General features: G+C 38.9%; 1 protein-coding gene across 2 annotated transcripts in view; it reads right to left on the reverse strand.

Moving 5' to 3' along the window:
* rhot1a (ras homolog family member T1a) overlaps window positions 1-15,056 on the reverse strand; it is a 33,882-nt gene that overhangs the window by 7,017 nt on the left and 11,809 nt on the right. For both annotated transcript variants that reach the window (XM_061974280.2, XM_061974282.1), the window contains exons 8-18: window positions 14,290-14,391; window positions 13,592-13,690; window positions 11,641-11,749; window positions 11,448-11,568; window positions 11,276-11,360; window positions 6,737-6,882; window positions 6,568-6,668; window positions 6,356-6,486; window positions 5,993-6,076; window positions 3,942-4,064; window positions 3,664-3,866 (exon numbers count right to left, since the gene is read on the reverse strand). In XM_061974280.2, the coding sequence (XP_061830264.1) occupies window positions 3,664-3,866; window positions 3,942-4,064; window positions 5,993-6,076; window positions 6,356-6,486; window positions 6,568-6,668; window positions 6,737-6,882; window positions 11,276-11,360; window positions 11,448-11,568; window positions 11,641-11,749; window positions 13,592-13,690; window positions 14,290-14,391 (1,304 nt within the window). The remainder of the gene's footprint in view (window positions 1-3,663; window positions 3,867-3,941; window positions 4,065-5,992; window positions 6,077-6,355; window positions 6,487-6,567; window positions 6,669-6,736; window positions 6,883-11,275; window positions 11,361-11,447; window positions 11,569-11,640; window positions 11,750-13,591; window positions 13,691-14,289; window positions 14,392-15,056) is intronic.

Consider the following 15,056-nt stretch of genomic DNA (forward strand, 5'->3'; position numbering starts at 1 on the left):
GTTTAAAAAGGTCCAACTAGAGATGTCCGATATTATCGGACTGCCGATATTATCGGCTGATAAATGCTTTAAAATGTAATGTCGGATATTATTAGTATCGGTTTCAAAAAGTAAAATGTATGACTTTTTAAAACGCCGCTGTGTACACGGACGTAGGGAGAAGTACAGAGCGCCAATAAACCTTAAAGGCACTGCCTTTGCGTGCCGACCTAATTTAGTCACATAATATCTACGGCTTTTCACACACACAAGTGAATGCAATTCATACTTGGTCAACAGCCATACAGGTCACACTGAGGGTGGCCATATAAACAACTTTAACACTGTTACAAATATGCGCCACACTGTGAACCCACACCAAACGAGAATGACAAACACATTTCGGGAGAACATCCGCACCGTAACACAACAGAACAAATACCCAGAACCCCTTGCAGCACTAACTATTCCGGGACACTACAATATACACCCCCCGCTAACCCTTACCATCTCTAGTCCTAACTTAATTGTCAGTTAAGTAATGTACAACTGTATTGTTGAGGGTCCCCAACCCCCTCCTTAACATATTGTATTGCTCTTGGTTGGGATTTTTAATCAAGACCAACAAGTAGGGATGTCCGATAATGGCTTTTTGCAGATATCCGATATTGTCCAACTCTTTAATTACCGATACCGATATCAACCGATATATGCAGTCGTGGAATTAACACATTATTATGCCTAATTTGGACAACCAGGTATGGTGACGATAAGGTACTTTTGAAAAAAATTAATAAAATAAGATAAATAAATTAAAAACATTTTCTTGAATAAAAAAGAAAGTAAAACAATATAAAAACAGTTACATTGAAACTAGTAATTAATGAAAATGAGTAAAATTAACTGTTAAAGGTTAGTACTATTAGTGGACCAATCATGTGTGCTTACGGACTGTATCCCTTGCAGACTGTTGATTGATATATATTTATATATAATGTAGGAACCACAATATTAATAACAGAAAGAAACAACCCTTTTGTGTGAATGAGTGTGAATGGGGGAGGGAGATTTTTTGGGTTGGTGCACTAATTGTAAGTGTATATTGTGTTTTTATGTTGATTTAAAAAAATAAAAAATAAAAAACAATACCGATAATAAAAAAAACGATACCGATAATTTCCGATATTACATTTTAACGCATTTATCGGCCGATAATATCAGCCTGCCGATATTATCGGACATCTCTAGCAACAAGTATATTTTATTGTTATTTGTTTTATTTAGCTTGAAGATTTAAAAGCTTATATTTCAATTACAATGTTAAAGTTGAACCATTTTTTTTATTATTATTGAGACACATTATGTATTTAATATTTGTTTGCTTACTATGGTATATTATTTATTTATTATCTATTTGTTCACTGTTCTGTTACAGAGACCAAGGAAATAGGATAAAATTGCTATGGTGTGAAAAGGGGTAGGATTAAATAAGCTCTGCTTCTTCCTACTCCTTTTCGGACGTGCTGTAATGAAACAACTGGAAATATGTGATGAATTACATTGTATTGTATGCATGTTCCAAATAAACTGAAACTGAACTGAACTGAAAATATACGAGAAATACAAGTTTATTGCATTTGAAAATATATATACATGCATTATTATAATGTATTATCATTACATCAGTGGTTAATTTGGTTTCAAAATAATAATGACGTTTATCGGCAATAATTTGTAGGTCAATATATCGTTGAGCAAAGTTTGTTTTCGGCCCAGGCCTAGTTGTGTTGCGGCTTTATATTATTGTGTTACTATAGTTGTGGCATTTGTATTTGTTGTGGCGTTTACAATCGTGCTGTAGCTGAAAGTTGTTGTGTTGTAATTTATGATATAGTCTCGTAGCATTTGCATTTGTTGTGACCTTCCTTGGCCACCGTAGGTATCGCTCATTGTTGTTTTGATGACTGACGGCGTGGGGCAGACAGACTTGAGTCACGTTCAACGTGCTTATCAATAAAAGTGCTACACTTCATATAAAGTCTGTCAGTCTTAAATCCATCGTTTTCTTTTTTCTATTATCAATATATTGCCTTTTAAAACAATGTTGGATCTAGGGCTGGGCGATATATGGAATATACTCGATACATTGCGGGTTTTTTCTCTGTGCGATATAGAAAATGACTATATCGTGATATTCGAGTATACGTTCTCACGCAGTTGCTTTTAGTTGCGGGCATTACACTACATGCTCTTCTCACTCTTTCTTGTCTCTCCTTCTCACAGAGACATAAAACAAGCGCACCTTCTTACATACGTCACATATGTATACGCCCTCGCGGAGCAGAGAGGTAGCGGCGTGGGTAACGTTAGCTGTGGTGCGAGTGGTAATACGAGAGAAAGAAGGTGCAAATCTGGTAACAAATGAAGGAATAATTAATTCCCAAGAAAAACAGCACAGGGTCAATCGTCTGGCGGTGGTTTGGCTTCAAGTGGGAATATGCCGAACGTAATTTGTCAAGTGTGGGGCAAAAGCGTTGCTACAAAAAGTAGCATTACTGCTAATATGTAGCATCATTTGAAAAGTCACCCGCTAGACAATGAGGAGTGCTTGAAACTCCGCATGTCAACATCTCCGTTCGGTGCCACACCAACAAAATGCCGAGGCAACCATTTCCACATCAACGCCGTATGAAACAAATAGTCAACAGAAGGAGATAACGTCCGTAGGAACCTACCACATAGTGAAGTACATACACTATTTGATTTCCTATTATGCAGCTCATTTTTATTTGACACTTATTGAAATATCTTGTGTGACATCATGCACTTTATTTGTTTTAAACTATTGTAGTGGCGTTCTGTACAAAAAGTGCACTTTAATTTAGTGTTGTTTTGATATGTCATCTTAGTGACATCATGCACAAAAGTGCACTCATAGCTTGTTTTAAAATGTCTCTGACAATCTTGCACTTTCTGTTTTGAAATGACATGAATGTTTGTGCCACTGCTTAATAACTGTTTAATAAATACACTTTTGGTCAATTGACTTAGTTGTGATTTCCCTCTCTGCATGAAAGTTTCAAATGAGCATATATTAATGCAGTATGAAGAAGAATGTTTTAATGTAGACACATAGAATCATCATACTGCTGTGATTATATGCATCAAGTGTTCATTCAAGGCTAAGGCAAAATATCCAGATATATATCGTGTATCGTGACATGGCCTAAAAATATCGAGATATTAAAAAAAAGGCCATATCGCCCAGCCCGAGTTGGATCGATACCTTTCTTCTGGAAGGCCAACTTGCCGAGTACAGATTGATGTACTTAAATTTTAGGAATATGAGCCAATATATTGATTATTCGTTACAACCCTACTCTTCACTCCCTGAGGACTTTTTCATCTTTTAGCTCCTGTATTGGGAATTTTTTTTCCCCCAGGGATATAAAAAAGTATTTACAAGAAAAAACCCTCTTGGAAAAAATCATTGCGTTTGGACAAAATAGAGGAAATTTACCCTAAAGGACAAAAAAAAGTCTCTAATATAGTCTGTAGTATCGTGGTTTTAGCCTTTTTACAAAACTAAAAGTACCAAAATATTATCTTTGCAGCACGCACCGTGTAAAAAGTGTGTAGAATGTTGTGTATTAGACAGTTTGGAGGCGAGGCTGAGACACTCACGGGTACATGGCCATGGTGGTGAGTCTGGTGTAGAGGTCTTTGCTGGGCGCATCTGTGGTGTTGCACGTGAATGGCTGGGGAGGGTGGAGCTTGTGCTTGCGACAGAACTCGTGCGGAGAGAGGGTGTAGTTCTGACGCACCTCGTGCAGGTCCGACTTGGCGGCTATCACCACGCACGGCGTCTTGCTGTCCATCAAGGATTGCTGCCAACAAGAAGAAGAAGAGTGCAACTGAATGGGCTGCGCATTATTGTGGAGTCTCACTAACAATGCACGTACCTTGTACATTTTGGCGCAGTACTCAAAAGAATGCGGATCGTTGACGTCGTAGATTAGGCAGACCACGTCGCAGGCGAGGTCGACCTCGGACAGGAAGTCCAAATCTGGCATCATCTCGTGGAGCTGCAGACCAGAGAGGACATTTAGCAAAATATCTCATACAGTACATACAGTTTTGATTGATTGATTGAAACTTTTATTAGTAGATTGCATAGTACAGTACATATTCTGTACAATTGACCCCTAAATGGTAACACCCCAATAGGTTTTTCAACTTGTTTAAGTCGGGGTCCACGTAAGGCTTTTAATTAGGGATTTCCTGATCCAATATTAGCAAAACAAATAAGTATCAAATGATATCAGCTTGCATGTAAAGTCTCTGATATAAGCAGCGTGCTTACTTGTGCAAAGCAGTTAACATCTAACAAATGTCCTCCAATTAGAGCTGGGCGATATGGACGAAAAAGTATATCTCAATATTTTTTTACTTAAACTCGATATTCGATATATATCTCAATATATTTTTCGGTGAAAGTATACATATAAAGATATTCATTTCTGAGCGATATTCAGTGAAATTGAAGTGAATGACAACTGTGCTGTAAACACTTTTATTAACCCAGTTAGTCAAGATGGGTATTAACTAGAGATGTTCGACAATGGCTTTTTTGCCGATATCCGATATTGTCCAACTCTTAATTACCGATACCGATATATACAGTCGTGGAATTAACACATTATTATGCCTAATTTTGTTGTGATGCCCCACTGGATGCATTAAACAATGTAACAACGCTTTCCAAAATAAATCAACTCAAGTTATGGAAAAAAATGCCAACATGGCACTGCCATATTTATTATTGAAGTCACAAAGTGCATTATTTTTTTTAACATGCCTCAAAACAGCAGCTTGAAATTTGGGACATGCTCTCCCTGAGAGAGCATGAGGAGGTTGAGGTGGGCGGGGTTGGGGGGGGTGGGGTATATTGTAGCGTTCCGGAAGAGTTAGTGCTGCAAGAGGTTCTGGGTATTTGTTCTGTTGTGTTTATGTTGTGTTACGGTGCGGATGTTCTCCCGAAATGTGTTTGTCATTCTTGTTTGGTGTGGGTTCACAGTGTGGCGCATATTTGTAACAGTGTAAAAGTTGTTTATACGGCCACCCTCGGTGTGACTTGTATGGCTGTTGACCAAGTATGAAATGCATTCACTTGTGTGTGTGAAAAGCCGTAGATATTATGTGACTTGGCCGGCACGCAAAGGCAGTGCCTTTAAGGTTTATCGGCGCTCTGTACTTCTCCCTACGCATTTTAAAAAGTCATAAATTTAACTTTTTGAAACCGATACCGATAATTTTGAAACCAATATCCATAATTTCCGATATTACATTTTAAAGCATTTATCGGCCGATAATATCGGCAGTCCGATATTATCGGACATCTCTAGTATTAACAGCACAGAAAATAAATTGTTTAAGTAGCACAGAATTACATAACAAATAAAATAGAAAAATATTACTTCTACGTAAAATAAATAACATAGCTGTGCAAATAATACAAAATGTATCAAACTCAGATAAAAAAAATACATTTGCAGGCAGGCACTTTGTGATTTCCTTTCCTGGTTCGATGACCCGCCCTATCTTGCCTCTGATTGGCCTGTCCCTAACCAATCATGACTTATCATAGTAAACAACCAACCAATCATGGATGTTCTTATACATGCAAGCCCGTCTTGGAAGGAGGAAGGGGTGGGGTTTAGTAGCCCATGGAGAGGGAGCGGGGGAGAACAAGGAACACAACAAATTAGCTGCGTTTGGTCATTTTAACGTGAAATAAATTATATCGATATTACGATATTTTCTTAATTCATATGTTGTTTAAAAATATATCGATATATCTTACAAACTCAATATATCGCCCAGCCCTACCTCCAATGAGAACAAGTTTGATCTTTCCTTGTATTTTAGTGACAACACTCAAAGCTCCAATATCGGTATTGTATCGGCTGTGAACAAGCCGTATCGGAACACACCTTTGGGGAATGTTACCTACCAGCAAGTACTTCTCTTGACCGTACACATAAGTGGTGCTGATGGCATAAAGGGACTTGTGGTCTTCCCTGATCCGCCTCTGTCGCTGTGGTGACAAAACACAAAGTCTAAAAATATCAACAGGACAGATAAGCTCGATACGTCTCACAGGAAGACATACTGTTCTGGCCGTGAACTCTGAAAGGTGGCCCACTGGTCAGTACTTGGAAAATAACTATTTCTGGGCTGTGGTCTGACCATTCATGTTTATTACTGTATTATATGTACTTTGTGGAGTTTCCACTTACTTAAATTCAGATTGTAGGAACAAGAATTCAGCTGTACTGCATGTTTTGATAGACTTTGCATGGACAAATGAACTAACCTGGAGGTTCTTGCCCAAGAAGGCTTGTAAGAAGCCACTCTTCCCGCTGGCCCGGGCCCCCAAGACGTTGCAGCGAAAGACGCTGCGCTGAGTCTGTTTCTTCTGCAGGTCAATGCGCTTGTTGCGTGTCACTGAAAGAACAATTTCCATTCAGACCAGCCACGTGTATGTACGTGTGTCTATGCATTGTGTAACAACCATGGAGCGGCAACCTGTTATTGCAGCTGCTTGGGACTCCTGCTCATAGATGATGGAGTAACCCAGGTAGCCCAAATACTCCAAACTCCGCTGGACGTCGAGGTAGGTCGTTAACCTGGGTGACAAGTGTGTAAGTAGTAACAATGCACGGGTCACAATAAAAGTGATCAAGTCGAGACTCACGTCCACTGGGAGAGGTATCCCTGGTATGTGATCCATCCCTGGTCATTAGTGCACACGGTGTTGTTGACGTCAGGACCCCACGGCATGTAGGGAAACACTTTGAACAGGTCCTTGACTTCCTCGGGCGATAGTGCACAATCCCTGTCCTGAGTTCACACACACGTCTCAACTTCAGTACAATGTACATAAGGCAACATGCAAAGCAAAAAAAAAAAAAAAAAAAAAAAAAAAAAAAAAAAAAATGCACAACAAAAAATGGCATAATTGCCTTCTTGATGTTAGTAATCTGATAACAAACATTTAAGAAATGATTATGATTTTTAGATATATAAACATTTGTAGATAAGTGTTTATAAGTTAAATATTTGACTAATTAATCATAGTTGATCAAACAAACATTATAAAATATACATTATAATATTAAGCTATATATATATATATATATATATATATATATAGCTTAATATTATAATCACCATTGATCATAGTTGATCAAACAAACATTATAAAATATACATTATAAGATTAAGCTATATATATATATATATATATATATATATATATATATATATATATAGCTTAATATTATAATGTATATTTTATAATGTTTGTTTGATCAACTATGATCAATGATGATTATAATATTAAGCTATATATCCATCCATCCATCCATCTTCTTCCGCTTATCCGAGGTCGGGTCGCGGGGGCAGCAGCCTAAGCAGGGAAGCCCAGACTTCCCTCTCCCCAGCCACTTCATCCAGCTCCTGCCGGGGGACCCCGAGGCGTTCCCAGGCCAGCCGGGAGACATTGTCTTCCCAACGTGTCCTGGGTCTTCCCCGCGGCCTCCTACCGGTCGGACGTGCCCTAAACACCTCCCTAGGGAGGCGTTCGGGTGGCATCCTGACCAGATGCCCGAACCACCTCATCTGGCTCCTCTCGATGTGGAGGAGCAGCGGCTTTACTTTGAGCTCCTCCCGGATGGCAGAGCTTCTCACCCTATCTCTAAGGGAGAGCCTCGCCACCCGGCGGAGGAAACTCATTTCGGCCGCTTGTACCCGTGATCCTGTCCTTTCGGTCATAACCCAAAGCTCATGACCATAGGTGAGGATGGGAACGTAGATCGACCGGTAAATTGAGAGCTTTGCCTTCCGGCTCAGCTCCTTCTTCACCACAACGGATCGATACAGCGTCCGCATTACTGAAGACGCCGCACCGATCCGCCTGTCGATCTCACGATCCACTCTTCCCTCACTCGTGAACAAGACTCCGAGGTACTTGAACTCCTCCACTTGGGGCAAGATCTCCTCCCCAACCCGGAGATGGCACTCCACCCTTTTCCGGGCGAGAACCATGGACTCGGACTTGGAGGTGCTGATTCTCATCCCAGTCGCTTCACACTCAGCTGCGAACCGATCCAGTGAGAGCTGAAGATCCTGGCCAGATGAAGCCATCAGGACCACATCATCTGCAAAAAGCAGAGACCTAATCCTGCAGCCACCAAACCAGATCCCCTCAACGCCTTGACTGCGCCTAGAAATTCTGTCCATAAAAGTTATGAACAGAATCGGTGACAAAGGGCAGCCTTGGCGGAGTCCAACCCTCACTGGAAACGTGTCCGACTTACTACCGGCAATGCGGACCAAGCTCTGGCACTGATCATACAGGGAGCGGACTGCCACAATCAGACAGTCCGATACCCCGTACTCTCTGAGCACTCCCCACAGGACTTCCCGAGGGACACGGTCGAATGCCTTCTCCAAGTCCACAAAACACATGTAGACTGGTTGGGCAAACTCCCATGCACCCTCAAGGACCCTGCGGAGAGTATAGAGCTGGTCCACAGTTCCACGACCAGGACGAAAACCACACTGTTCCTCCTGAATCCGAGGTTCGACTATCCGGCGTAGCCTCCTCTCCAGTACACCTGAATAGACCTTACCGGGAAGGCTGAGGAGTGTGATCCCACGATAGTTAGAACACACCCTCCGGTTCCCCTTCTTAAAGAGAGGAACCACCACCCCGGTCTGCCAATCCAGTGGCACCGCCCCCGATGTCCACGCGATGCTGCAGAGTCTTGTCAACCAAGACAGCCCCACAGCATCCAGAGCCTTAAGCTATATATATATATATATATAGCTCAATATTATAATGTATATTTTATAATGTTTGTTTGATCAACTATGATCAATGATGATTATAATATTAAGCTATAAATATATATATATATATAGCTTAATATTATAATGTATATTTAATTAGTCAAATATTTAACTTATAAACACTTATCTACAAATGTTTATATATCTAAAAATCATAATCATTTTTCACAACCATGTTTATCATTTCAATTACCCGCACTTTCCGGACTATAAGCTCCTCCAATATATAACAGGGTCTCTGCAGGTTTCAATAAATCAAATTTAAGACTTTTTTAAGACCATAATGAATATAATTTGAGACCATTTCACAGTCATACGGACAAAAAAAGTACAAAGGCATGAAGGAAAAAGAGAGGGTCAGAATTAATTGTACGGTATATGAATTAATTCACTGCTCTTTCAAATTGGAAAACAAAAAGGTTAAACGAACTAAATATACCAGAACTGTTGTAAACTCATTGAAAACAATATTAGCAATCATAACAGCCATTAATCAGATTTGCCATAGAACTGTTTTCTTGCAAAAAGTGCAGTGTGCTTCATATCGAGTATTTTCATGTAACAACCACAACGTCCGCAATGATAGAGGAAAGGACAAAAATACAATTACCGGTAGCATCTGTGCTGAAGCAAAATGGTTAACTTTTGCAGTGTTTTTGCAGCTGTCAAAATTGAACAAACAGATTAAAACATCTACAGTACTAATGTATCTGCACAAAGTTGTGAAAAACAGAGAGCAGACAGAGCGATTGTCTAAAAAGAAAAAAGGCGATTATGGCTGTCAAGCCTCAAACATAATTTGGATGTGAATAATGTGGTAAAATTAAAATTTCCTCAGCTCATTTTGTAACTGGTATGTTCAATACATGTTTACCTGCTTCAGTGACTTTTTTTGAAAACATACTGCTAACAAATAAGGACTTGTTTTTATTTAAGCATGACAAGATTACATTTGCAAATATTCCTTGCTTTCCTGAGAGTAAACACTAAACACAGCTGCTGTAAAAAGTTGTAGAAAAGATTAGGCATGAGATGCTAACCTGAAATTATAGGAACAAATAACAGAAATAATAAGAGAATTACGTTTTTTATAGTTTTACTGCTGTGAATACACTCCTACCACAGATAAATTAGTGTGTACTTACTGTATGTGATAGCATGAATTAACTACTAAACATCTCATATTGATCTCCTTCAGCAATTGGCGCCACTTTACTACTACCCACATAATACTCCTTTGGGGGTGTTAAGTTGATCCTTGAATAATTGCATCGTGTTTGTAGCGTTTCACTTATCCCGGATTTTTGACTTTTACATTATCATTCCATTCACTTTCACTGCAATGTTTACAAACGCTACCCTCCTCGATTGCTAAACACTTTACACCTTTCCATCCACCGGTTCAAGCATGCATTAATTGATCGTTCTGGAGACACAAATCGCTGAACTTGCACTTACCCATCTTATGAAAGTCATTTGGCTTTGCTGTGGGCTTTCGCTAAGTTTTCTCCGCTGCTATGACAACTCATTAAATTTCGTTCAAGCAGCTAAAGCTACTTTAGTTCCATTTTGTAATTACGTTTAGCCTCCTTAAAAATAGAAACATTTAAAAGCAAGATGGAAATGTATGCATGTTTTAAATAAAAGTAACGTTAATATATTTGTAAGACCTCGTATTTAAGACCTTGTATGAGATTTTAGAAGAATTGTAGACGTTTTAAGGCCTTGAATTCAAATTGTTGGATTCAAGACTTTTTAAGACCCCGCAAATACCCTGTCTACAGGGTACAGCTGTTTTTATTTCTATTTTAATTTTCTATTATATATTCTAACTTTCTATTTTCTTTTTTTTTTATACTTTGTAGCACTTTGAGATTTTAACAAATGTAAAGTGCGTTCATAATTCATTATTATTATTATTATTATTAAAACGGCTGATCAAACAAAAGAGAAAAGTCGTTGATGTCTTTATTTATTCTTTATGGAGGTGAGTAAGAGTTTCTCCTTTTTTAATAAGATTTAAGATGTTAAGATTATTCCTCATTGTACTTTGTAAACACTGAGTTTAACAGTTTCTTTAACTGGCTCATATTAGTGCAATGTTTGATTTGTTTGCCTAATCCAATGTATAATTTAGCTGTTAGCATAGAAAAATCCATCGATTAGCCACGCCTTTGTATAGGCCGCAGGGTTCAAAGCTTGGAAGAAAAAAAGTAGCTGCTTATAGTCCAGAAAATAGGGTTTGTATTATTTATCATTTTTATATTGGGAATGCTATTTTAGACCTATAACGAAAAGGTGCAAAAATGGCAGTATTCTCTGGAGTTGAGTAAATGAATAACTTAATCAGGTCTGTTACAATTAACAGGCTTACACTCACCTTGTCGTGTTTGTCGAAGACGCTCTGAAGAAAGAGGTAAGCGTTGTGGTTCAGCTCTGTTGTACAGTCAGGAGGGATCTTGACTCTGGAAGACAGACGTCAAAATGAACCCACAGAAATAATTACAGAAATCCGCCTCCATGGAATAACATTTTCCTGCACTTAGACTTACACAGGGAAGAGATATTCCTGCGTAAGCTCCAGGTCGTCATCGTAACCAAACCTCCTGAGCACGGTCCAGGTGGTCTCGTGTCGACCGCGCTGTATGAAGAGGGTGTGTAGGAACAAAAAGCCTGTGGACAGAAATGAGGGGGAAATGAGTTCAGTGAACAAAGTGCTCATCACTGACTGGGATAATAGCTGACCTTTCAGCGTGAGCCCGTTGTCCTTGACCCCATCAGCCATGTTCCTTCTGACCACATTTTTAACATCCTCTAAAGCCTGCGGCGCCAGTGGCGTATTGAAGCACGTTCTCTGCATTAAAACACAAATCCAGACAATGTTTGGACTTTTTACATGACCCTATGGGATCAAGATGAAGCACTGAATTATTAGAATCATTATACAGTTGTGTTCAAAATAATAGCAGTCCCACATCACTAGCAAGATAAATCACTGTTTTTGTTAGAAATTCAACTTCTACGCTGCAAGTAAGTTTCTAGAATGTTTAGTAAAGGTATAGAAAACCAACAGACCCAACAGGCATGACGTGCATGCTGCTGATTCTGTGAAACTGAATCATTTACTGAAAGGGGCGTGTTCAAAAAATAGCAGTGCTGAGTTCCATTAGTGAGGTCATTGATTATGTGGAGAAAAAAAGGTGTTAAACAGGTGGCCCTTTTTTAAGGATGATGTCAACTGAGGCTGCATATGCTGGCTGTGCATTTGTCCTTGAAAAACAGAGTCAAATGAGTCGTTCCAGACACTGTTCAGAAGAAGAGCGCTCTTTAATTAAGAAATTAATAAAAGAGGAGAAAACCTATAAAGAATTGCAGAAAATTAGAGGCTGTTCAGCTAAAATGATATCAAACGCTTTAAAATGGCAGCCAAAACCAGAAAGGAGAGGAAGAAAAAGAAAAAGGACTACTGGAATGGGTGGGAGAATAACCAAAATGGCAAAGGCTCAGCCAATGATCAGCTCCAGGAGGATCAAAGAAGATCTAACATGGCCTGTGAGTACTGTAACAACCCGACCACGTCTATGTGAAGCCAAGCTACCAGCAAGAAGCCCCCGCAAAGTAACATTGTTAAAAAAAAGACGTGTACCGAAGCAGTTACAATTTGCCAAAGAACACATTGACTGGCCTAAAAAGAAATGGCGTAATATTTGGGGACTGATGAGAGTAAGATTGTTCTTTTTGGGTCTAAGGGCCACAGACAGTTTGTCAGACGTCCTGCAAACACTGAATTCAAGCCATAGTACACAGAGAAGACGGTGAAGCATGGTGGTGCAAGCATCATGATATGGGGATGTTTCTCGTACTATGGTGTTGGTCCTATTTATCGCATACCAGGGATCATGGATCAGTTTGAGTACATCAGAATACTGGAAGAAGTCATATTGCCGTATGCTGAAGAGGAATGCCCTTGAAATAAGTGTTTCAACAAGACAATGACCCCAAACACACCAGCAAGCGAGCAAAATCATGGTTTCAGACAAACAGAATTCAAGTAATGGAGTGGCCAGCACAATCCCCGGACCTTAATCCCATTGAAAACTTGTGGGCTGACATAAAAAATGCTGTTCATGAGGCAAAACCAAGAAATGCAGAGGAATTGTGGAACGTAGTACAGTTGTCCTAGGCTGCAATACATGTTGACCGATACCAGAAGTTGGTCGACTCCATGTGCCACAGATGTGAAGCAGTTATCAGAAACCGTGGTTATGCAACTAAATATTAGTTAATGATTCTCAATCAAGTTGAATATGCAAGCCTTTCTTAGTTTATACAGTACATTTGAGTTTTGTAAAGAAATATGACAACACTGCTATTTTTTTGTTTTATATTTATTGACTTTCTGTAAAATATTATCAAATTCAATTACTTTTTTCCTATTTTCTGGCTGTGAAATAGAATGTGCAGTGTACCCAATGCATTTGTGTTCATTAAAATACAAATTATTTGAAGAATTTTGAGGTTTACTCACCTTTTTAAAACACACTGCTATTATTACGAACATAACTGTGTATCGTGATATATAATGATTGGATTGGATTTATTGGATGTATATATTTTTTTCTTTGTCATAAGATACCGGAAGTTATTATATAAATTGTTCATGTGCACATGGCTTACAGTAAGTAAAAAGCATTACCTGAAAGAAGTTGAGCTCATTGTCATTCAAGATGCCGTCGTTGTCCAGGTCGGACACTTTGAAGATTCTAGTTAAAGACTTAATGCACGATGGCTTCAGCTTTAAGACAAAAAAAAAACATGCGTGAGTGTAAAACTAGCTAATTTTTATCATCAGAAATCAGAATCAGAAATCAGAAATACTTTATTCATCCCCGGGGGGAAATTAAGATTTTCAGCACAATCCCATTCAAGAGCAGACAAACATAACAGGGAGACAGAACAGGATCACACAATCCCATTCAAGAGCAGACAAACATAACAGGGAGACAGAACAGGATCACACAATCCCATTCAAGAGCAGACAAACCTTACAGGGAGACAACCCCATTCAAGAGCAGACAAACATTACAGGGAGACAGAACAGGATCACACAATCCCATTCAAGAGCAGACAAACATAACAGGGAGACAGAACAGGATCACACAATCCCATTCAAGAGCAGACAAACATTACAGGGAGACAGAACAGGATCGCTGACGGGTCTGCCAACTTCCAGCGCCCCTTACAAAAAAGGTGAGTAACAGGTAAACGCTGGGGGGGTGAGAGGAAAAAAAATATTCAGTCTAAGCCTCCAGACTGAGGCCAAGGGGAAAAAATCCTCATAAGCATGTGTGTAAAACATTTCAGAGGCACCATCCTTCATTTAAACAGACTCACCTCCTTCTCCTCTGGACAGTAAAGAGGTCCGGTCGGGTGGAGAACTGCCTTTTGGGCGTAGTAGAAGAGCTCTGAGATGTTCTTTAGATTTTTGGCGGAGCACTACGCAGGGAAGAATTTCAATTTGTCAATCAAATAAAAGGAACTGTCAAAAATATCTCAAGGTCAATGACATGTAGAGCTTAGTGTAACAATTGGCAAAAATAAGTCACTTCAGTTTATTTGGAACATGCATACGATACAATGTAATGCATCAGATATTTACAGTTATTTCATTACAGCACGCCCGAAAAGGAGTAGGAAGAAGCAGAGCTTATTTCATCCTATCCCTTTTCATATCATAGCAATTTTATCCCATTTCCTTGTTCTCTGTAATGGAACCGTGAATAAATAAATAATAAATATATAAATATACCATAAGTAAGTCAACAAATATTGAATACATAAATAATCATCCTTTTTTTTTTTTTTTTTTTTAAAGTTCAAGATGTTCATCATAATCGTTCTTCTTTGTACTTTGTGAACACTGGTAGTTTGAACAGTCTCTTAAACTGAATCATATTGGTGCTTTGTTTGATTTCCTTGCTTAATCCATTCCATAATTTAATTCCATATACGGATACGCTAAAGGTTTTAAGTGTTGTACGTGCATACAAATGTTTTAAATTAGATTTTCCTCTAAGGTTAGAAGGTTCTTTTGTTGAGAAGAATTGTTGTACATTCTGGGGTAGCAGGTTAGAGTTTGTTTTTTCATAATTTTAGCTGTT

The sequence above is a fragment of the Nerophis lumbriciformis genome, linkage group LG22, assembly GCF_033978685.3.
Source record: "Nerophis lumbriciformis linkage group LG22, RoL_Nlum_v2.1, whole genome shotgun sequence".
In the NCBI taxonomy this organism is placed as follows: Eukaryota; Metazoa; Chordata; class Actinopteri; order Syngnathiformes; family Syngnathidae; genus Nerophis; species Nerophis lumbriciformis.